The sequence below is a fragment of the Sebastes umbrosus genome, chromosome 22 (assembly GCF_015220745.1).
Source record: "Sebastes umbrosus isolate fSebUmb1 chromosome 22, fSebUmb1.pri, whole genome shotgun sequence".
Taxonomy (NCBI): domain Eukaryota; kingdom Metazoa; phylum Chordata; class Actinopteri; order Perciformes; family Sebastidae; genus Sebastes; species Sebastes umbrosus.
Window position 1 is genome coordinate 12,999,110 of NC_051290.1, and position 22,582 is coordinate 13,021,691.

Below are 22,582 nucleotides of genomic sequence, written 5' to 3' on the forward strand. Positions count from 1 at the left end.
CAACACACCAAAGCTGTATTTTGTCAAAGCAGAAAAATCAGATTCAGATCAAGTCATTTCATGTCGTGAAGTACACTTCAGTACTGTGCTGTTTTTAACGTCGACTGTGATTCCGAAATGTTTCTCTCTTTTATTTTGTAATTGTGATAATTGTTTATATCATTTGTTGTTATTTTAGTTTTAATATGTTAATTGTAGTTTTGTTGACATTCTTTTTTTTTTCTATTCAACATCATATACATCTGGGCCTATTTTTTTTACTCTTGTGGAGGTATACACCTGAAAGCTGATGTGTGATCTGTACTTTGGTGCACAGTTGTTGTTAATTGCCTTAATTAGAATATAGTATTCTTGCGCCATGACAGCTCTGTTTTGACTGATGTGGAGAGACGGTTAATCCTCATACTTTGGGGTATCGTTTTTAATCTTTATGGAAGTAACAAAAAACAAGAAAGTGGATTCTTGTATGGACACTACGCTGATGATTAACCCATTTAAACTGCAAGTCCAGCATGGACAACTAGAGAGAATAAACAGGCAAGACATGATAGCGTGTTCACCACATTTTGCATTGTTAATGTGCAAAAACCCCTACACCGACACATGTGAATGCCTGCGTGAAAAACAGTTTTAAAGAGGCATTGATTGTCTTACATGTTTTACGGAAGAAGTATTTTTGTAGCTTGCCATCTAGCTGTTCAAATATTTTTTTTGTTCTTTATTTAGGGTGTAGAAATTAGAGTTATAGATTAAAAAAATATATTATTTTTTAATTCACACAATTCACTAGAAGAGATTTTAGTGCAATATTAGTATAGGCACCAGCAAAAACTGTACATGCATCCCATTCTGTGTTGTCTGGTAATAGTTATGCTGTATATTATAGTAGAAACACTCCTGCACACATAAACACACATGATGTACTCCGTCTTTCTATAATCTATTAGTGTCTCAGGGCATCCCAACTGCCTTCTGCTTACATACCGTACACTGCCTAAACCACCAAAACTCAACCGATTTAACAGATTGCCTCTTTGAAATCCAGTCTGTTAGTGCTAAATGTCCGTACTGGTGCTTTTAGATATTTATTTCCTCAGGAGTCTCAATCTTTCAAGCGATCCCAAAAAAAAAAAATCTCACCGAGGATGACGGCTGAATCATTGTAACTACCAAGAATCATTCAAGTTGGGCCAGTATTGTGTATGTTTTTAAAGGGGAACAGGGTGTCCTGGATGTCTTTACAAGTACAATGATTGTGTTTTGTGCCTGTATGGTTATTGTGTATTTACACAGATGTCATGACAGTCTGTATATTGTCTCTTAGTAAATAAAAACCACTGACTAAGGTTTGAATTTGTAATTCAGGGCCTCATTTATATATATATATATATATATATAAAAAAAAATCTCCCTGTCTTTATCTTTAATCCACTGTGCGATCATTTCAAAGAATGTGATTCTTCTTATATTTTCATTTTTTAACATACAACATAAACTTTGTGACCCTTACTGTACATAAATGAGGCCACGGAAATCAAATGCTGCAACTTTATGTGATACGGAAATGTAATGTGTGCAGATTTAGAGCTTCACCTGCTTGTTTACTGCTTCAAATCTAAAGAAGGTTTAACAGTGCTGATCTTGCTGCTCAAAGTTCTCTACTAAGCTGCAAAAACTCCCATCTTTTGCTGTAGTTCAGACCAAAACAGGCCTTCAATATGGTGGAAATATGAAGTTTTCTATGTGATAATCTAAGTAATTCTTCTCCTAACAATACATCATCGCACTAACAATACACTGCCTGGTAAGAATGTTGTTTCTAAATCATTTTGTGTACACATTGGTCTGTAATTTAAGTTGCCGTTTGCAGTCTACCTACCATCCTGAGAGCCATTCTGACTGACGTGTCTCTCAAACTTAAGTCTATTTTTGTTAAAAATGTAAATGTACATATTGGTGGTGAATGTGTGACAAGAATAAAAAATGTAAAACTTTTCACGTCTCCTTTGTACAGCTTCGTTTGAATGTTTTTTTTTATGAAAAAGTGAGACATATTCAGCATTAACATACGTTTATTCTACTGACAAACTGATCCACAGCGTAGGTCCATGTCACACGATTCTGTACACATCGAGGGGGTGGAGGGGAAACATGGTGCTGACACAGCAAACGCACAAACAAACCTAACAATATCCATGTAAACTGAGGCCATTGTCAGACAATAGATGGCACATTATGTGACTTTTTACAACAGAGAAATGTGCGATCAGCACAAAAAAACGAATTTGCTCCTAAATTAAAATCATATGAAATTATAGAAAACATTATCCTACTAAAAGGGGAGTCTACTTATGAAGCAGGTGTCAAGCAAACTCTGTGCTACATGATTTAGAATTAGTGGCGGGAGACACAAAACATGTCCTTTACTTCTCTCTTTCCCTTATAGGAATAGTTTGACATTTAGAGTTACAGTAGATTGATACCAATAATGTTTTTTCTAAAACGTCAAACTATTCCTTTAACTATGCTGCTGGGTGCTTCACAAGATAAAACAACTTCTGATATGCGGATACACCCTGTGGCCTCGGATAATTATACTAAGTGAGGCAACTTGCAGAGAACACATTAAAACATGGATGAAGCAGAAACAAAGTAAACCGTAGTTTGTGTCACACTCTGAAGGCAAAGATTGCAATCCAGGGATGGGTTTCCCTGAAGCATCTTTAAACTATCTCTGTTTTAATCATCAGTGGAACAAAGATAGGTGCTTACATGCAGAGAGACAGAGAATGACATGAACACTGTAGCAATCAAATTAGCTCTGGGGTTGTAAATCTTTAGCCAAAGCTTTGTTTAATTCTGAAAGTAACTTTTCTGCCAGCTTTAAACACATGGGAGTGTCTCGCCACGATAATGTTACAGTGTGGGAGGTGTTTGCAGCCAACACATTTTTGGCTGCAGGGAAAGTGGCTGCCCACAAGTAGAACCTGATCTAACTCTTCCTACCGATGGCTCTGTATCGCCTACGATGCCGCCAGGTGATTCCGCAACACGTGGCCGTGTGACTTCCGTGTATCTGCTTAGTGTAGGCATCGCCAAAAAGCTAAGGCATGTTTCCAAGCGACGGCTACAACGCAGGCTTGGAGCAAAGGCTTCTGGGAGAGCGGAGCGCCTGTCCTCCTCGCAGGGCAAGTACCAGATGGAGAACAGAGCCTCCCTGGATTTTATAGTCTGCCGCTGTTTTCTCATCGTTCCTGGGAAGAAATAAGACAAAAGGGGATGCAGGGTAAAAGATGTCAGACAGCAGAAAACCTTAAAAAATGTCCTAACAAAGACGTAAATCTTTAATTTCAGGTCTTGAATACATAGTTTCCTTTTAAAGGAACAGTGTGTAGGATCTGGCGGTATCTAGCGGTGGGGTTACAACTTCTCCCGTGTGCTAAGCATATAGGATTGCTACAGTGGCCGACGTGAAAATGCGAATGGTCCTCTCTAGAGACAGTTTTTGTAAGAGTAGAGTACGTAGTGTACGTGGGAAGTGAGTGGTGAAGCAAGAGAGAGAGCGGCGGCGACGGGAGCGAGTAGCGTTATCGACTCTGGTCCAAGTAGGAAGAGTTAACAGTGTTTGGTTTGTCCCTTCTGAGCTACTGTAGAAACATGGCAGACTCTGTGAAGAGGACCCGCTCTGTATGTAGATATATAAACGGCTCATTCTAAGGTAACACATCAACTCTTATTTTCAGGTGATTTATACACTAAATAAAACATACTTATTGATATCACATTCCCTTTATGCCAAAAGATCCCCATAAATGTTACACACTGGTCCTTTAAATAAAGTCTGGATGCTGTAGTCTGTAAAAAACATTACTAAAAATAAAAAGAGTAAATAGTGTTTTGTTTGGGACTACTGTATATTCAGCTGCAGATTAATATGCATTTGATGCACTAGGATGGTGTACAGTATGTGGTATTGACTCAAAACAAACTACAGCGCCTCTGTTCATCGTAATGAAGGAAAATGTCAAATGTAAAATAGTTGTATAATAGTTTTTCCGACAACAATGGAAGTCTATGGCACAGACCTAAGCTCTATCGGGGCTTTGGATACACAAGCAGTACTTGTTAGCAGGATCACTTCATTGTTAGTTGTGTGCTTTAAAGCTGCAGTAGGCAGTATATTTTTGGCATCATTGGGCAAAAATTCCATAATAACCTTTCAGCATATTGTAAATCAGGGGTTATGAGAGAAAACTAGACTTCTGCACCTCCTCATGGCTCTGTTTTCAGGCTTTAAAAAATCTATCTCTCATTGAGAGAGCGTTCCTATTGGCTGTGCTCCAGTCATGTGACCCGAACTTGGCGTTCCTTCAACAGATTTTACAATGGTCGGCCGCGTCACAAACCTCATTATACAGCTAAACCGTGCACTACAAGATGATTCTGAAAACATTTGAGGATAGAAATAGGCATTAACGTAACAGAATATTGATTCATATTTGATCAGCGCTGCGTAGTTTGACTGTTTGGTCGGAGTTCGCAAGTGATTGACAGCTGGCTCTCATAGACAGCAGATGGACAGCGGATCTCAGATCAGCTCTTACTGCTTGTTTTCCTACGGTCTGTGAAATCTTGCAGATGCCGTTAGGAGCACCGGAGGACACAGAGGAAATTTTTTTTTTCAGGTTACCTGTTTCATGCACTACTGTCACAATATAGCGACCGTTTTATAAAAATAACTTTTTTGAATCATATTTGCTCCAATCTGGCCTACTTCAGCTTTAAATGGGATATACTGAGAATAACAAAGAGCTGTGGATATTAGAGCATCTTAATCTTACATCTGTTTCCCACTGTAGATCAACCTCTGCTGCTGCGGAGGGATCCCTTCTTTCTCCTCCACCCTTTCTTTAATCCTCTCCACCTGGATGGAAATGAATGGAAAACATGCTTTAAACACACACTGAATAACACACACAGGTTATTATCATCATACAGCACATAGAGGACATACAAGATGATTATACCTTATCTGTGGGCTCTATATCAATCTCTATCTCTTTGCCTGTGAGAGTCTGAGATTAAAACAAACACATTTTCAGGTTATTGTTGAGCAGATTAAGAGACTGAAGACAACTCAGTGATAACAACTGTCCAGATGTGAAGCTAATGTTGCTTTCCTTACCTTCACTTTAATCAGCATCTTTGTTGACTTGACTTGTTTTTATCAAATAAACTAGAGTAGTATGATTATATCTTAGCTGAATCTATGGTTTAATATACGATAATTATAATATAATGCGGTATTGTTGTGAGGAAACTAGATATTCACTCCTCTTCCAGAAACTGTAATGTTTCCTGTGTGTCTCAGTGAAATCCCTCCGACGGCTCCTTGTTTGTATGACAAATGGTTTTTCCGCTTCAACTTGATTTCACTTCATTTAACCTACCTAAATGCCGAAAAAAAGCACATAATTTGCCCTAAAAATACTTTTTACACTAGCGTGAGTATCGCCCTTAACAAAAGCAAACCGACATTTATTCCCCTGAATCGAAAAAAAAAAATTACGACATCAGTGCAACGTGACGTAAAGCGAAACTTGCATTTGTAGTTTTTGCCTGCGTGCCGCCCACTAGCTAAAGCCACTTATAAAACTACAAGTGATGTGTAGGTTAAGAACGAGCCGGTTCAAAGAGCCGTTGCGGTGCGGTTGCGTTGCGGTGTGATGCGATGTGATGAGGTGCGCTGAGGTGCAGTGCGGTGCACGAATAGCAGACGAAGATGAGTGACAGTCGGAAACGAAGCAGCATGTAAAATCAAAATCAGAATCAGAATCAGAAAGGTGTTTATTGCCAGGTGTGAGGGGTATACACGAGGAATTTTCTTTGGCTTTGTTGGTGCGAGACAAATAGTATAATAACAAGAAATAGATAACACGTTAGAATAAAATAAGAATAAAAATGTACAATTTACAAAATAAGCTATAAAAACAAACATGATATAAACAGATAGTGCAAATATTGCCGGTGTGCAAACAAAACAATCAGGTATCAGAGGGAGAGAGAGGGAGAGAGAGGGATACTGTAGGGCACATATGTCAAACTCAAGGCCCGCGGGCCAAACCCGGCCCACGGTGGTATTATCTTTGGCCCGCAGGATAATATCTAATTACTATTAGAGCTGGCCCGCCGGTATATTGCACGCACCACTAATACTACAAATCCCACAATGCACTGCCAGATTGACCCCAAACATTGATGAACTTGCATCCAAGATGAGATGCCAAGTATCTGGCTTAGACTAGTGTGCATCACAGAGCAGCAAACTGAGCTTTAATGTATGTTTCCTTTTTGCACTTTTTTTCTTGTACCACAGGGCATGTTTGGTTTTTCTTTGGAGGAAATTATTTTTTTGGCTGTTGGCCTGTGGAAAAATGTCTTCATTAGAAATTACTCTGGAAAAGTTGCAGATAGAGCCATAAGAAATGAATGCAACAGATTTTTCATTTATTTAATGTTTAATGTTGTTTTTATAGGCAATAACTTAAGCTTTGTTAGTTCCAGGTTCAATATGTGCAATAAGTTCATTTCAATAAGTTTTGCAATAAACATTGAACCAGTTCGGCCCTCGACTTGTACCAATTTTTTAATTTGGCCCACTGTGTATTTGAGTTTGACACCCCTGCTGTAGGGGGTGGTATTGAGAGCGTATGAGAAATTGTGATATTCTGGAAATTATAAGGTTTAGTATAATTATATTGAATAATGTAAGTATATGTGCACACATACTAATCATAGGTCAAAACAGCGCTAAATTTGCCTGCATTTTAAAAGGCAGAAGTGGTAAAAACGAAGAGTCGTTTGGGAGCCGAAAGAGCCGGCTCTTCTTGGTGAGCTGAGTCAAATGATCCGGCTCACTAAAAAGAGCCTGAATTCCCATCATCACTAGCTGCTACAAGGCTGTCAGTTAACTTCCGTTGGTGGTGCGCCCTTGTAAAGCTTCCCCGCGCACACACAAGTTGGAGGGAGAACAGCAGCACCGACAAAACCAACCAGACTCTCCTAAAAGGTAAATACTAGGTAAAATACAATTCATTTTTTGACTACTTGCTGCGAGTTTGTTCCTTTCAGACCCCACACTATGCCTGATGTAGCCAGCTAGTTTCTGACATTTGATGACCATATGTTAGAGTCTGACAGGAGGAAAAGACAGCAGTCAACCTGAACTCTGATCTCCCTCTCTCTGTCTTTCACAGATTCTCAGTTAAGGACAAACTGCTCCATTTCACAGTTTTATTGCTCCACTAACTGTACATCCTGTTTCCAAAATGCCTCGCATTGAGAATGACATCAAGCTGGACTTCAAGGATGTGCTCCTCCGTCCAAAGAGGAGCACACTCAAGTCAAGAAGCGAGGTAGGGAGTCTGAACTTCACCTTTTTCCTCTCCTGCCACTGTGGCAGGTCACTGGACATTTCTACCAGCCACTCATTGTTTTCTGTCTGCCACTTCTGAAATCTAGTAGAACACTTTAAAATAGTAAACACTGAGTCAGAGGTACCAGACTGTAGGATTATGGAATATATATTGACCTTAAAGGTCCCATATTATGCAAATTTTCAGGTTCATACTTGTATTCTGTGTTTCTACTAGAACATGTTTACATGCTTTAATGTTAAAAAAAAACTTTATTTTTCTCATACCGTCGACCTGAATATACCTGTATTTACCCTCTGTCTGAAACGCTCCGTTTTAGCGCAGAATTGCATTAACAATGCTAGTCAACAGCTTGGGTCCATGTGTACGTCTTGGCAGCTGATGACATTCACATTCACTGCAACCGGGAAATAAACTGGGACACATTTAGAATGTTTTACGTTTAAAATTGTGTCGAGGATCTAAATATTGTATATTGGTGACATCACGAATGGGCAGAAATCCTGACGGCTTGTTTCAAATGCAGAGTTTCTGAATACGGGCTGTGTGAATTTCCCTGTGGATTGAGTGTTTCGATACTTTCACAGTATTTATATAGGATTTAAGCCTGCTTTATAATAAAAAAACATGAAAATCTCACTTTTTTATAATATGGGACCTTTAATCCATGACTATATTTGGTAACACTTCATTTTGTGCAATTTTGTTAATAGTCTGTTTATTGTCAATACTGTATATACTGCTCATATTTTTATACTTCCTTCTATTTAAATGGTTCATATTTTGTTACACTTTGTTTAGCTCTTTTTTGTTTTACTGTGTTAGCTGATGCATCTTGTTTTTTGCACAATCCCCTTTGCTGCTGTACACTGCAAATTTCCCCACTGCGGGACTAATAAAGGAATATCTTATCTTATCTTATCTTATCTTATCCCTGGGGAAGCCATTTGAGTGAGCACACGTCCATTTGGTAGTTAAAGTAGGGAAGAGTATCAGCCCTCATTTGCATTTTAGCCACAAAAAAAGGCTTGCTGCCCTGTGACTGTAGTAACACATTAGGAATTGTTGCTCAAATAAATAATTTCCTCGTTGGTTGAACAAATCTATAAAAGTATTAAGTACACTAATGTCTCGTTGTTCTTGCCTTTCCCAGGTAGACCTATTGAGGACCTACACTTTCAGGAACTCCAAGGGCAGTTATAGAGGGATCCCCATCATTGCTGCAAACATGGACACTGTGGGGACCTTTGAGATGGCCCTGGCTTTGCACAAGGTAAATTATGCATCACACAACAAACAGCAATATCCGTCTGAGAATAACTAATAATAATTCATGTTGAATATGAATAATGTGTGGTTATTCCTTATATCATGGGCTATTTTGGGATTCATTATTATTTTATTATATTATTATTATATATATTATTATTATAATTCATATTGGGTTAGAATTTATTCTAATGTTATTCATAATTTTTCTTTTGTACAAATGTTGTTGGGAGTCAGTTAATTGTTTTGTCAGAAGGAAAAGTGACTAAAGTCAAATTAAAATTTTTCTCTTTCACTAGTTCACTCTCTTCACCACGATTCACAAACATTACTCCGTGGATGACTGGTGTGAGTTTGCAAAAAAGAATCCCGACTGCCTGAAGGTACTCCAAAAGTGGTAACTATTATGTAACCCTTCAATACAGGAAGTTTACTCACGGTGTTAAACAAGTCTCTCCCTTCTTTGTTTATCTCCCAAGAGTGTAGCAGTCAGCTCCGGGACCGGGGAAGGTGACTTTGACAGGATTTCAGCCATCTTGGCGGCGGTGCCACAGCTGCAGTACATCTGTGTCGACGTGGCCAACGGCTACTCCGAGCACTTTGTTCACTTTGTCAAAGACGTCAGGGCCAAGTTCCCCTCTCACACTATAATGGTCAGTAGGTGTCTGCCTTTTTAAACTGCAGTGTGTGGATGTTCACAGGTCAACATTTTCTAAAACATTTTCATATTTTTATTTGGCTCAGGCAGGAAACGTGGTGACAGGAGAGATGGTAGAGGAGCTAATCCTGGCTGGCGCAGACATCATCAAAGTAGGCATCGGACCAGGTGATCACAGCGCAACACATTTTCTATGTCTATGTGTTATTTATATTGTATTAAAGTTACTATGAGGAGTTTTCAACTGGTTATAAAACAGTCTCAGTTTAATACTGATGCCTCTTATATGACGTACGTAAATAACGTAGACTTTCACATACTCTCCTGGATGGATATTTGTAGCAACCTCCATTCATTTGGTGCGCACACACAGATCAAACAGACCACAAACAATGCTTGCTAACTCTGTTTCCTGTTTGCAAATCATGGACTGCAGACTACAAAAGTCATTTCTTGCCCCGGTGTCTTCCTCTACAGGCTCCGTGTGTACCACCCGCAAGAAGACCGGGGTGGGGTACCCCCAGCTCAGCGCTGTGATCGAGTGTGCGGATGCAGCTCACGGCTTGGGCGGCCACATCATCTCTGTGAGTCACCCTCTTCTCTGATAACCAGGGATTTTTAATCATGATAAGGATTAAATGGTTCCAGGAGAGAGTTGTATTGATTTCTCATCAAACTCCAAACTTCCTTTTTAAACTACGACTTTATTGATCTTCCCACGGTCACTGTGGTTTGTTAGACGTGCATTTCACCCTGAGGATGTGCCGCCTTATCTTCTGTTGTACATGCAGCCGTGATAAACATACTGTCACTCTCATAACAGTGTGTTTTGTTTTTGTTTCTCCTCTATCACACAGGATGGGGGATGTACTTGCCCCGGAGACGTCTCAAAGGCTTTTGGCGCTGGAGCGGACTTTGTGATGCTGGGCGGTATGCTCGCTGGCCACTCAGAGAGCGGAGGGGAGGTCATTGACAAAAATGGCAAGAAATACAAGCTGTTCTACGGAATGAGCTCCGACACGGCGATGAAGAAGCACGCAGGAGGCGTGGCGGAGTACAGGTCAGAGAGTTATTCTGGTATATAAGGCAAAAAATATCTCATTTGTAATTTGGTGTGTACGATAATCCCAGTGTGTTTTTTTGCCTCCAGAGCGTCTGAGGGGAAGACGGTCGAGGTTCTTTACAAAGGTCCGGTGGAGGTGACGATACGAGACGTCCTGGGCGGGGTCCGCTCCACATGCACCTACGTCGGGGCGGGCAAACTGAAGGAGCTGAGCCGCAGGACCACCTTCATCAGGGTCACCCAGCAGCTCAACACCGTCTTCGGCAACGACAGCTGAACGTCCAGCTCGGTCCGGCTTCAGATAGAATGATAATTCTGCGACACTGCCTGATGCTGTTTGTGCATTGACCGCGTGTAAACACAAGTGAACAGACATGAATATTAATACTTAAATACTGACCTTTTACTATCCTTACTGGTTGTTTTTTGACATAAGCTAAGGTTCAATGCATTTTTAATATATTGGGTTTTAACTTTATTGACATGAACAGACTCTGAGTTGCTTTAAACTCTGAATGTTACTTTTTCATACAATACACAAAGTGTTTCGGGGGGGTTCATCATTCCTGTCTTATCATTCTTCTTCCTTAGTTGTTCTTTTTTTTTTTACATCTGCAAATCTATAAACAGTATCTACAACATGTCTTGATGCCTTGTGCAGAGATCCTACTGTAAGCCTTTGTTACACACACATATACAATTATAGCAAATGTCTTCAATTATTTAGAAAGTACTAAAAATGTAACTGTTTTTAGAAATTCAATCATTCCATCACTCTTGAAGTTTTGCACTTTAATGATTTGTAATTTGAGATTCTAATATTTAGTTTCCGTTATTGTTTCATTCATAGATATGTTTTGAAATTACAGTCATACACAGGTTATTTTTGAAACAGTAGGTGAATTAGATTTTGGGAGAGTTTATCTATGGACCAGTAATATGCAGCTTTTCTCTCTCTCTCTAGCTGCTCCTGATCAGTACCACAGTTTGTGTGGGCTTATGTTCGCAATATGCACATTTAAATGAGTTTATGATTCATTACAGCCTTTGAATTATGTGGTCATTCCTTGCAGGTTGTTACACCATGAGTATTGGATATGGTTTAGTTAGTTACTCCACTTCAAGTTGTTCTTCCATGATCTGTGTTGTTTCATTTTCTTATTGTGACATTGGTGTGAAAATGGCATGAAAGTGTTCACTTGTTTTAACCAGTCAATAAAAACAATCCACATCTTAGAATTTTGACTGCTTTTATTATTGATCGGATCATTCAAAATCAATATAAGTACGACACGAAAGACACAAATTCCTTGTTTCCATTCTGACTGAAAGATAACTGCACTATGTGAGAACAATGATGCATTCACCACCAGTAGATGGAGACAAACACCTTACACCAGCAGGCAGAAAAAGTAGAAGTTAAAACAAAATGATCATGGTACATTAGAAGTAACTCCCAAAACAAACAGTGAAAGCTAAATATGTGACATTTTCTTATAGTGTATGATGTATATTTTACACACGAAAAAGAATCCTATTGGCTCATTATTAATATTTGCCCTAAAGCACTATATATTGTCCGCAACTTATCAGTAAACAATGAGATTTATACTATGCACTACTTAGCTTTGTATAATGATTAGCAATGATCAGCGGTGTCCCACAAATTACTCAAGTTCACAAACCACCTCTGTGGTGCATATTTCACCAATAATGGCTCCACAGGAACAACTAGCCAAATGAGAGTAGGTGCGCATTCCATCGCTGTATCCATTGCTGCTGTTCTTGTGGTAAACCTTCCCACAGGGGCACTGCCACTGCTGCTGGGGGAGATTTGGGGCATTTTTCTTTGCTAGTCGAACAAAGGGGTCCAGGTCCCAGTTGTTGAGGCTCATCTTAATTGTGATTATTTCGTCCCTCTGGTGCCGTCCGGTTCTGCTGAAGAAGGACAGCGAGGAAGCGCCAAAGTTCCACATCACCTCCACCACTCCGGGTCGTGGTGCGGCCTCATCTCCGTTTTGGCCCCGATGTGTTATTAATGCAGAGGAAACCCTGCGTTGTTTCTCTTTCGTGGTCGTGCCATTTTCCGGCTGCCCAACAAGACCTGTTGAACTGACTGAGGCATCACAACAATCATCATACTCTGTCGTGAGAGAGCTGAGCTGGTTACCTTCGCAGCACAGACCATAGACAAGTGCATCCTTCTTCTCAAAGTTCTTTGCAGACTCTTTGTCACAGAGGCCAACAGTCCAGTCAGAGTCTTGGGAAAGACTGACCATCCACCTCTCAAAGATAGGAAATGTCTTGGTACTACGGATTAGAAGAGTGGCAGAACATTGCCCCAGCCAACTACTGTAGAAAACCTTCCTTTTGTCTTTGGACAGCGACATGCCGGGGCCCAAAATCTGTGGGTCAAAGATCAGGTCTGAACTAGTAGCAATGAGCTCCTGGTGGTTCTCTGGGTCAACCAGAGTCAACAGGGATCCCCAGAAGTGGCCTGCTCGCTTCACCATCTCTTCACCATTCTGTCTTATCTGCTGAACCAGTTTGTCCCGATCACTGCCAGGCTCCAAGCCTTTTCTCAGATCCACAGCCTTGGCCTTCTCCACATCCTGATGCACCTGAGAATACATCTGCAGGAACCTGAAGGTGTCCTTCTCCTTCTGTGCTGCCTGCACGCTGCTCTTGCTGCTTTTGATAGACACCATACGGGCAGACACTGAGCTCTGGACTCTGGTCAGGGCGACGTCACGCAGGCGGGTCACAGCCTCAATGAGACGCACGCTAGAGCGACCCAGCTTCTCTCTTTCTCTCTTCTCCCACTTTTCCAGACTCACATGCTCGTCATCAGTTTTCACCAGTAAGGCCTGCTGCTCAGCGTGGAGCTTCTTCATGAGCTGTTTGTGGGCTGTGGAGAAGGTCTTCATGTTGTGATAGTAGTGCTGGTCTTCATTGGCGCAGGAAACGCACACACAGGTCATGTCAACAAAGCAGTAGTACTCCAGCAGTTTGCCATGTTGGGGGCATATAGTGGTGCCACATAAAGCCATGGGTTCAGTCAGAGGATGAGTCTGTAGTAACACAGGAGTGGTCAGGTGGGCCTGGAGGTGCTGGACGCACATGGAGATCTCACATTTCATGCAGGTCTTCCCTGCTGGTTTCCGGTCCTCCTCTGTGCACATGTCACAGAGGATAACTTGTGGCTCCTTTTGTAGATTTTCAGACATGTTTTCAAAGGCAGGAAGTCTTGATTGGATTTTTCTTGAATATTATTCAGTATTGAAACGAAGTCCTTCGGATCCTCCTTGATAATCTTTGGTTGACTCTGTTTTGGCAGAAACAACTGAATTTAGCTGTTCACCCGTTTCTGGTCTGAGTGCTCTGCCACAGCTGCACTGCACACCAGTTTTAATTGTGCTAAAACAAACCTTCAGGGGACGGAGTGCACATGGGAGGAGTTTGCCTTTTCTGCCAGATATCCACTCAGACTGAGGCAACAGGTGGGTTCGGTTAGAGGAGTTTCATTTCACTCGTTAGAAATGAGCAGGCACACCTGTTGTCAATTCAGTTAATCAGCACAGTCACATCACAATATGTTTTGAAATAACAGTCATACACAGGTTATTTTTGAAACAGTAGGTGAATTAGATTCTAGGAGAGTTTATATATGGACCAGTATTATGCAGCTTTTCTCTCTCTCTCTAGCTGCTCCTGATCAGTACCACAGTTTGTGTGGGTTTATGTTAGCAACATGCACATTTAAATGAGTTTATGATTCATTACAGCCTTTGAATTATGTGGTCATTCCTTGCAGGTTGTTACACCATGAGTATTGGGTATGGTTTAGTTAGTTACTACACTTCAAGTTGTTCTTCCATGATCTGTGTTGTTTCATTTTCTTATTGTGGCATTGGTGTGAAAATGGCATGAAAGTGTTCACTTGTTTTAACCAGTCAATAAAAACAATCCACATCTTAGAATTTGACTGCTTTTATTATTGATCGGATCATTCAAAATCAATATAAGTACGACACGAAAGACACAAATTCCTTGTTTCCATTCTGACTGAAAGATAACTGCACTATGTGAGAACAATGATGCATTCACCACCAGTAGATGGAGACAAACACCTTAAACCAGCAGGCAGAAAAAGTAGAAGTAAAAACAAAATGATCATGGTACATTAGAAGTAACTCCCAAAACAAACAGTGAAAGCTGAATATGTGACATTTTCTTAAAGTGTATAATGTGTATTTTACACACTAAAAAGAATCCTATTGGCTTATTATATATATGTGCACTAAAGCATTATATATTGTCAGCAACATAACACTAAATGAGTAATATACTCCTCCAATGATAAGCAAAATATGTCATTACTGTCGATATTTGTAGCTATGCACTACTTAGCTTTTAATAATGATTAGCAATGATCATCTGGTTGTATTTTGTACCTCAACTATAATATGAACTATACTACAAGTGAACTTATAGGTATAGTGTTAGTTTACTAGTTATATACTTGTAGCCCATTTTTTATTTAGTCTTAAGGCTTTTATTTAGCTTTAAATTGACCCCTGGAAAATCAAGTACTTCATCAGATTGGCACTAATAATCCTCCTCACTGATTTGCAAGTTAGCTCACAATCACCAAATACAACCAGAAATATTAAAGAGATATAGTATTTACCATTATATAAACTGTATAGAAAAATCTATGTCAGGTGGCATATGTATATCATCTCACAGTTTATATTGTCATAAAGAAAAAGACAATATAAAAAGATGAAAGTGCATCCAGATGATTACCTTTCCAGTTTTGTATTGTATTAATGAATACATATTTTCTTTGGGTATTAACCCTTTCTGTTTGTCTGCTCTTTCTTCCAGGACTCATTCCCACACAGGAGAAAGATCAGGCAAAAAGCAGATGGAGGACTCTCCCTGCTCAGACAGAAGACATCCAACACTCCTGGAGAGACTTTATCAGAGATGAACATCGCCCCGATGGCTTTCAGTCTGAACCAGAGCAGTGCAGTGTGTCTCCCCCTGGTCTCTGACAGTCAGGGGCTTATATGGGTGCACTCAAACGAGATCAACCTCCAGCTGGACGGTGCAGCAGAGCTGGAAAAGGCCTTCGACCGGTTTCCATACCTGACAGAGAAACAGACGGCTGCACTGGCGCAGCGCTGCTTCCTGCACCCAGACCAGGTGAAGGTGTGGTTCATGGTGCAGAGGCTCTGCTATGGTATCAGTTGGGACTTCAAAGACATCCCCAAGATTTTGGATGATTTTCAGGCATCATTCTTCTTCCTTAATTTTTCTTTTTTTTTTTACATCTGCAAATCTATAAACAGTATCTACAACATGTCTTGATGCCTTGTGCAGAGATCCTACTGTAAGCCTTTGTTACACACACATATACAATTATAGCAAATGTCTTCAATTATTTAGAAAGTCCTAAAAATGTAACTGTTTTTAGAAATTCAATCATTCCATCACTCTTGAAGTTTTGCACTTTAATGATTTGTAATTTGAGATTCTAATATTTAGTTTCCGTTATTGTTTCATTCATAGATATGTTTTGAAATTACAATCATACACAGGTTATTTTTGAAACAGTAGGTGAATTAGATTTTGGGAGAGTTTATATATAGACCAGTAATATGCAGCTTTTCTCTCTCTCTCTAGCTGCTCCTGATCAGTACCACAGTTTGTGTGGGCTTATGTTCGCAATATGCACATTTAAATGAGTTTATGATTCATTACAGACTTTGAATTATGTGGTCATTCCTTGCAGGTTTTTACACCATGAGTATTGGATATGGTTTAGTTAGTTATTCCACTTCAAGCTGTTCTTCCATGATCTGTGTTGTTTCATTTTCTTATTGTGACATTGGTGTGAAAATGGCATGAAAGTGTTCACTTGTTTTAACCAGTCAATAAAAACAATCCACATCTTAGAATTTTACTGCTTTTATTATTGATCGGATCATTCAAAATCAATATAAGTACGACATGAAAGACACAAATTCCTTGTTTCCATTCTGACTGAAAGATAACTGCACTATGTGAGAACAATGATGCATTCACCACCAGTAGATGGAGACAAACACCTTAAACCAGCAGGCAGAAAAAGTAGAAGTTAAAACAAAATGATCATGGTACATTAGAAGTAACTCCCAAAACAAACAGTGAAAGCTGAATATGTGACATTTTCTTAAAGTGTATGATGTGTATTTTACACACGAAAAAGAATCCTATTAGCTCATTATTAATATTTGCCCTAAAACTCTATATATTGTCCGCAACTTATCAGTAAACAATGAGATTTATACTATGCACTACTTAGCTTTGTATAATGATTAGCAATGATCAGCGGTGTCCCATCCATTACTCAAGTTCACAAACCACCTCTGTGGTGCCTATGTCACCAACAGTTGTTCCACAGGAACAATTAACCACTTGAGAGTAGCTGTGCCCACCCAACCTGAATCTCATGCTTGTTCCATCGCTGTATCCATTGCTGCCGTTCTTGTGGTAAACCTTCCCACAGGGGCACCGCCACCGCTGCTGGGGGAGATTTTGGGCATCTTTCTTTGCTATTCGAACAAAGGGGGCCAGGTCCCTGTTGTTGAGGCTCATATTAATTGTGATTATTTCCTCCCTCTGGTGCCGTCCGGTTCTGCTGAAGAAAGACAGCGAGGAAGCAACAGAGTTCCAAATCACCTCCACCACTTCGGGTCGTGGTGCGGCCTCATCTCTGTTTTGGCCCCGATGTGTTATTAATGCAGAGGAAACCCTGCGTTGTTTCTCTGTCGTGGTCGTGACATTTTCCGGCTGCCCAAAAAGACCTGTTGAACTCACTGAGGCATCACAACAATCATCATACTCTGTCGTGAGAGAGCTGAGCTGGTTACCTTCGCAGCACAGACCATAGACAAGTGCATCCTTCTTCTCCAAGTTCTTTTCAGACTCTTTGTCACAGAGGCCAACAGTCCAGTCAGAGTCTTGGGAAAGACTGACCATCCACCTCTCAAAGATAGGAACTGTCTGGGTACTACGGATTAGAAGAGTGGCAGAACATTGCCCCAGCCAACTACTGTAGAAAACCTTCCTTTTGTCTTTGGACAGCGACATGCCGGGGCCGAAAATCTGTGGGTCAAAGATCAGATCTGAACCAGTAGCAATGAGCTCCTGGTGGTTCTCTGGGTCAACCAGAGTCAACAGGGATCCCCAGAAGGGGCCTGCTTGCTTCGCCATCTCTTCATTATTCTGTCTAATCTCCTCAACCAGTTTGTCCCGATCACTGCCAGGCTCCAAGCCTTTTCTCAGATCCACAGCCTTGGCCTTCTCCACATCCTGATGCACCTGAGAATACATCTGCAGGAACCTGAAGGTGTCCTTCTCCTTCTGTGCTGCCTGCATGCTGCTCTTGCTGCTTTTGATAGACACCATACGGGCAGACACTGAGCTCTGGACTCTGGTCAGGGCGATGTCACGCAGGCGGGTCACAGCCTCAATGAGACGCACGCTAGAGCGACCCAGCTTCTCTCTTTCACTCTTCTCCCACTTTTCCAGACTCACATGCTCGTCATCAGTTTTCACCAGTAAGGCCTGCTGCTCAGCGTGGAGCTTCTCCATGAGCTGTTTGTGGGCTGTGGAGAAGGTCTTCGTGTTGTGATAGCAGTGCTGGTCTTCAATGGCGCAGGAAACGCACACACAGGTCATGTCATCCAAGCAGTAGTACTCCAGCAGTTTACCATGTTGGGGGCATTTAGTGGTGCCACATAAAGCCATGGGCTCAGTCAGAGGATGAGTCTGCAGTAACACAGGAGTGGTCAGGTGGGCCTGGAGGTGCTGGACGCACATGGAGATCTCACATTTCATGCAGGCCTTCCGTGCTGGTTTGCTGTCCTCCTCTGTGCACATGTCACAGAGGATAACTTGTGGCTCCTTTTGTAGATTTTCAGACATGTTTTCAAAGGCAGGAAGATCTTGATTTGATTTTTCTTGAATATTATTCAGTATTGAAACGAAGTCCTTTGGATCCTCCTTGATAATCTTTGGTTGACTCTGTTTTGGCAGAAACAACTGAATTTAGCTGTTCACCCGTTTCTGGTCTGAGTGCTCTGCCACAGCTGCACTGCACAACAGTTTAAATTCTGCTAAAACAAACCTTCACAGGGTGGAGTGCACATTGGGAGAGGTTTGCCTTTTCTGCAGGATATCCGCTTAGACTTGGGAAACAGATGGGTCCGGTTTGATAAGTTTAATTTCACTCGTTAGAAATGAGCAACACCCATGCGAGTGGGAATTTATTTAGAACTTGCCAACACACGTTGGTGTAACTCTTTGTGTGTGAAAGACATTAGGACTTGTAACCAAAGGCAAGCAAACTATCAAATTAAAATACTTATCATCCCATTATAATCTTCCACAAAATCTTGTCATTCATCAAATTCACATAATTTTAATTTCCATGTCCTTGATTTATATTTAATAATATGTGCATCTTCGAATTTGCTCCAACTATGCTGAAAAATGAATATGATTAACAATGTGTAAATGGAAATGTGGTGACGTGGGCTATAGACAACAACATGGCTGTCCATTACAGAAGTTCGCAAAGCACCTCTGTGGAGTGCAGGCCACCAATTACTTCTCCACAAGAACAGGAGGTCTGAGAAGACTTATGGTAAATGCACCCTCCATGATGATATCCATCCCTGGTCTCAGTGTAAACCTTCCCACATGAGCATTTCCATTGCTTCTGTACTTGTGGTGCGCCAAACAAAGATCCACCATGTGTGCTTGTGCTTGACTTATTTGAGCTCTTTTGTGATTCTTCCACTTCCAAGGAAACAAAAGGGGTTAGGTCCTGGCTGGTGGAGCTGATCGTCATGGTGACTATTTTTCTCCTCTGGTGCTGGCTGGTCATGCTGAAGAACAACAATGAGTTAGGAAAGTTCCGTACCACTTCCACTTTTTGCGGTCGGGCCATTTGTTCTGACTTATTTTCACCTGGAGGGTTGATCTCCTGCAGGGAAACTACTTGCCTCTTCTCAGTTATCGGATGCCGAGGCCTATTTAAAGGGCCAGATGCATTTATAGCCTCCTCAAACTCTGTCGTGAGAGAGCTGAGCTGGTTACCTTTGCAGCACAGACCATAGACGTCTCCATCTTTCAACTTCTTTGCATAATTTTAGTCACATAAACCAACGGTCCAGTCACAGTGCGCTTAGAAAGGCTTATCATCCATTTGTGAAAGTTAGGACCGGACTGTGTACTCTGAATCGGAAACATGTGTTCTTCCATGATCTGTGTTGTTTCATTTTCTTATTGTGACATTGGTGTGAAAATGGCATGAAAGTGTTCACTTGTTTTAACCAGTCAATGAAAACAATCCACATCTTAGATTTTTACTGCTTTTATTATTGATTGGATCATTCAAAATCAATATAAGTACGACATGAAAGACACAAATTCCTTGTTTCCATTCTGACTGTAAGATAACTGCACTATGTGAGAACAATGATGCATTCACCACCAGTAGATGGAGACAAACACCATACACCGATGGGCAGAAAAAGTAGACGTTAAAACAAAATGATCATGGTACATTAGAAGTAACTCCCAAAACAAACAGTGAAAGCTAAATATGTGACATTTACTTATAGTGTATGATGTGTATTTTACACACGAAAAAGAATCCCATTGGCTCATTATTAATATTTGCCCTAAAACACTATATATTGTCCGCAACTTATCAGTAAACAATGAGATTTATACTATGCACTACTTAGCTTTGTATAATGATTAGCAATGATCAGCGGTGTCCCACAAATTACTCAAGTTCACAAACCACCTCTGTGGTGCATATTTCACCAATAATGGCTCCACAGGAACAACTAGCCAAATGAGAGTAGGTGCGCATTCCATCGCTGTATCCATTGCTGCTGTTCTTGTGGTAAACCTTCCCACAGGGGCACTGCCACTGCTGCTGGGGGGGATTTGGGGCATTTTTCTTTGCTATTTGAACAAAGGGGGCCAGGTCCCTGTTGTTGGGGCTCATCTTAATTGTGATTATTTCGTCCCTCTGGTGCCGTCCGGTTCTGCTGAAGAAGGACAGCGAGGAAGCGCCAAAGTTCCACATCACCTCCACCACTCCGGGTCGTGGTGCGGCCTCATCTCCGTTTTGGCCCCGATGTGTTATTAATGCAGAGGACACCCTGCGTTGTTTCTCTTTCGTGGTCGTGACATTTTTCGGCTGCCCAACAAGACCTGTTGAACTGACTGAGGCATCACAACAATCATCATACTCTGTCGTGAGAGAGCAGAGCTGGTTACCTTCGCAGCACAGACCATAGACAAGTGCATCCTCCTTCTGCAAGTTCTTTGCAGACTCTTTGTCACAGAGGCCAACAGTCCAGTCAGAGTCTTGGGAAAGACTGACCATCCACCTCTCAAAGATAGGAAACATCTGGGTACTACGGATTAGAAGAGTGGCAGAACATTGCCCCAGCCAACTACTGTAGAAAACCTTCCTTTTGTCTTTGGACAGCGACATGCCGGGGCCAAAAATCTTTGGGTCAAAGATCAGGTCTGAACTAGTAGCAATGAGCTCCTGGTGGTTCTCTGGGTCAACCAGAGTCAACAGGGATCCCCAGAAGTGGCCTGCTCGCTTCACCATCTCTTCACCATTCTGTCTTATCTGCTGAACCAGTTTGTCCCGATCACTGCCAGGCTCCAAGCCTTTTCTCAGATCCACAGCCTTGGCCTTCTCCAGATCCTGATGCACCTGAGAATACATCTGCAGGAACCTGAAGGCGTGCTTCTCCTTCTGTGCTGCCTGCATGCTGCTCTTGCTGCTTTTGATAGACACCATACGGGCAGACACTGAGCTCTGGATGCTGGTCAGGGCGACGTCACGCAGGCGGGTCACAGCCTCAATGAGACGCACGCTAGAGCGACCCAGCTTCTCTCTTTCACTCTTCTCCCACTTTTCCAGACTCACATGCTCGTCATCAGTTTTCACCAGTAAGGCCTGCTGCTCAGCGTGGAGCTTCTCCATGAGCTCTTTGTGGGCTGTGGAGAAGGTCTTCATGTTGTGATAGTGGTGCTGGTCTTCAGTGGCGCAGGAAACACATACACAGGTCATGTCATCCAAGCAGTAGTACTCCAGCAGTTTGCCATGTTGGGGGCATTTAGTGGTGCCACATAAAGCCATGGGCTCAGTCAGAGGATGAGTCTGCAGTAACACAGGAGTGGTCAGGTGGGCCTGGAGGTGCTGGACGCACATGGAGATCTCACATTTCATGCAGGTCTTCCCTGCTGGTTTCCGGTCCTCCTCTGTGCACATGTCACAGAGGATAACTTGTGGCTCCTTTTGTAGATTTTCAGACATGTTTTCAAAGGCAGGAAGTCTTGATTGGATTTTTCTTGAATATTATTCAGTATTGAAACGAAGTCCTTTGGATCCTCCTTGATAATCTTTGGTTGACTCTGTTTTGGCAGAAACAACTGAATTTAGCTGTTCACCCGTTTCTGGTCTGAGTGCTCTGCCACAGCTGCACTGCACAACAGTTTTAATTGTGCTAAAACAAACCTTCAGGGGACGGAGTGCACATGGGAGGAGTTTGCCTTTTCTGCCAGATATCCACTCAGACTGAGGCAACAGGTGGGTTCGGTTAGAGGAGTTTCATTTCACTCGTTAGAAATGAGCAGGCACACCTGTTGTCAATTCAGTTAATCAGCACAGTCACATCACAATATGTTTTGAAATTACAGTCATACACAGGTTATTTTTGAAACAGTAGGTGAATTAGATTTTGGGAGAGTTTATATATGGACCAGTAATATGCAGCTTTTCTCTCTCTCTGGTTCTAGCTGCTCCTGATCAGTACCAAAGTTGATGTGGGTTTATGTTAGCAACATGCACATTTAAATGAGTTTGATTCATTACAGCCTTTGAATTATGTGGTCATTCCTTGCAGGTTTTTACACCATGAGTATTGGATATGGTTTAGTTAGTTACTACACTTCAAGTTGTTCTTCCATGATCTGTGTTGTTCCATTTTCTTATTGTGGCATTGGTGTGAAAATGGCATGAAAGTGTTCACTTGTTTTAACCAGTCAATAAAAACAATCCACATC

General features: G+C 41.4%; 2 protein-coding genes across 5 annotated transcripts in view; one reads left to right on the forward strand and one right to left on the reverse strand.

Annotated features, from left to right (window-relative positions):
* Nucleotides 1-11,662, forward strand: part of gmpr2 (guanosine monophosphate reductase 2) — a 17,305-nt gene extending 5,643 nt beyond the window's left edge. Inside the window, exons 1-9 of one of the 3 annotated variants that reach the window (XM_037759254.1) lie at nt 6,954-7,080; nt 7,257-7,415; nt 8,590-8,709; nt 9,005-9,088; nt 9,185-9,358; nt 9,450-9,531; nt 9,841-9,947; nt 10,221-10,423; nt 10,514-11,662. In XM_037759254.1, the coding sequence (XP_037615182.1) occupies nt 7,329-7,415; nt 8,590-8,709; nt 9,005-9,088; nt 9,185-9,358; nt 9,450-9,531; nt 9,841-9,947; nt 10,221-10,423; nt 10,514-10,703 (1,047 nt within the window). In that variant the 5' untranslated portion in view covers nt 6,954-7,080; nt 7,257-7,328 and the 3' untranslated portion in view covers nt 10,704-11,662. Of the gene's footprint in view, nt 1-6,953; nt 7,081-7,256; nt 7,416-8,589; nt 8,710-9,004; nt 9,089-9,184; nt 9,359-9,449; nt 9,532-9,840; nt 9,948-10,220; nt 10,424-10,513 lie in introns of those variants that run through there. The other 2 variants (XM_037759255.1, XM_037759256.1) reach the window with 2 other exon arrangements.
* nedd8 (NEDD8 ubiquitin like modifier) lies at nt 2,055-5,549 on the reverse strand. Of its 2 annotated transcripts, XM_037759259.1 has the most exons (4): nt 5,186-5,545; nt 5,028-5,075; nt 4,842-4,924; nt 2,055-3,254 (listed from the first exon to the last, which is right to left on the reverse strand). In XM_037759259.1, exons 1-4 carry the CDS (start codon nt 5,201-5,203, stop codon nt 3,128-3,130), a joined length of 276 nt encoding a protein of 91 aa, XP_037615187.1. In that variant the 5' UTR covers nt 5,204-5,545; the 3' UTR covers nt 2,055-3,127. The 2 variants fall into 2 exon arrangements, with proteins under 2 accessions (XP_037615187.1, XP_037615188.1); XM_037759260.1 differs by lacking the exon at nt 5,028-5,075 and having other exon boundaries at nt 5,186-5,549.
* Nucleotides 11,663-22,582: the final 10,920 nt, after the last annotated feature.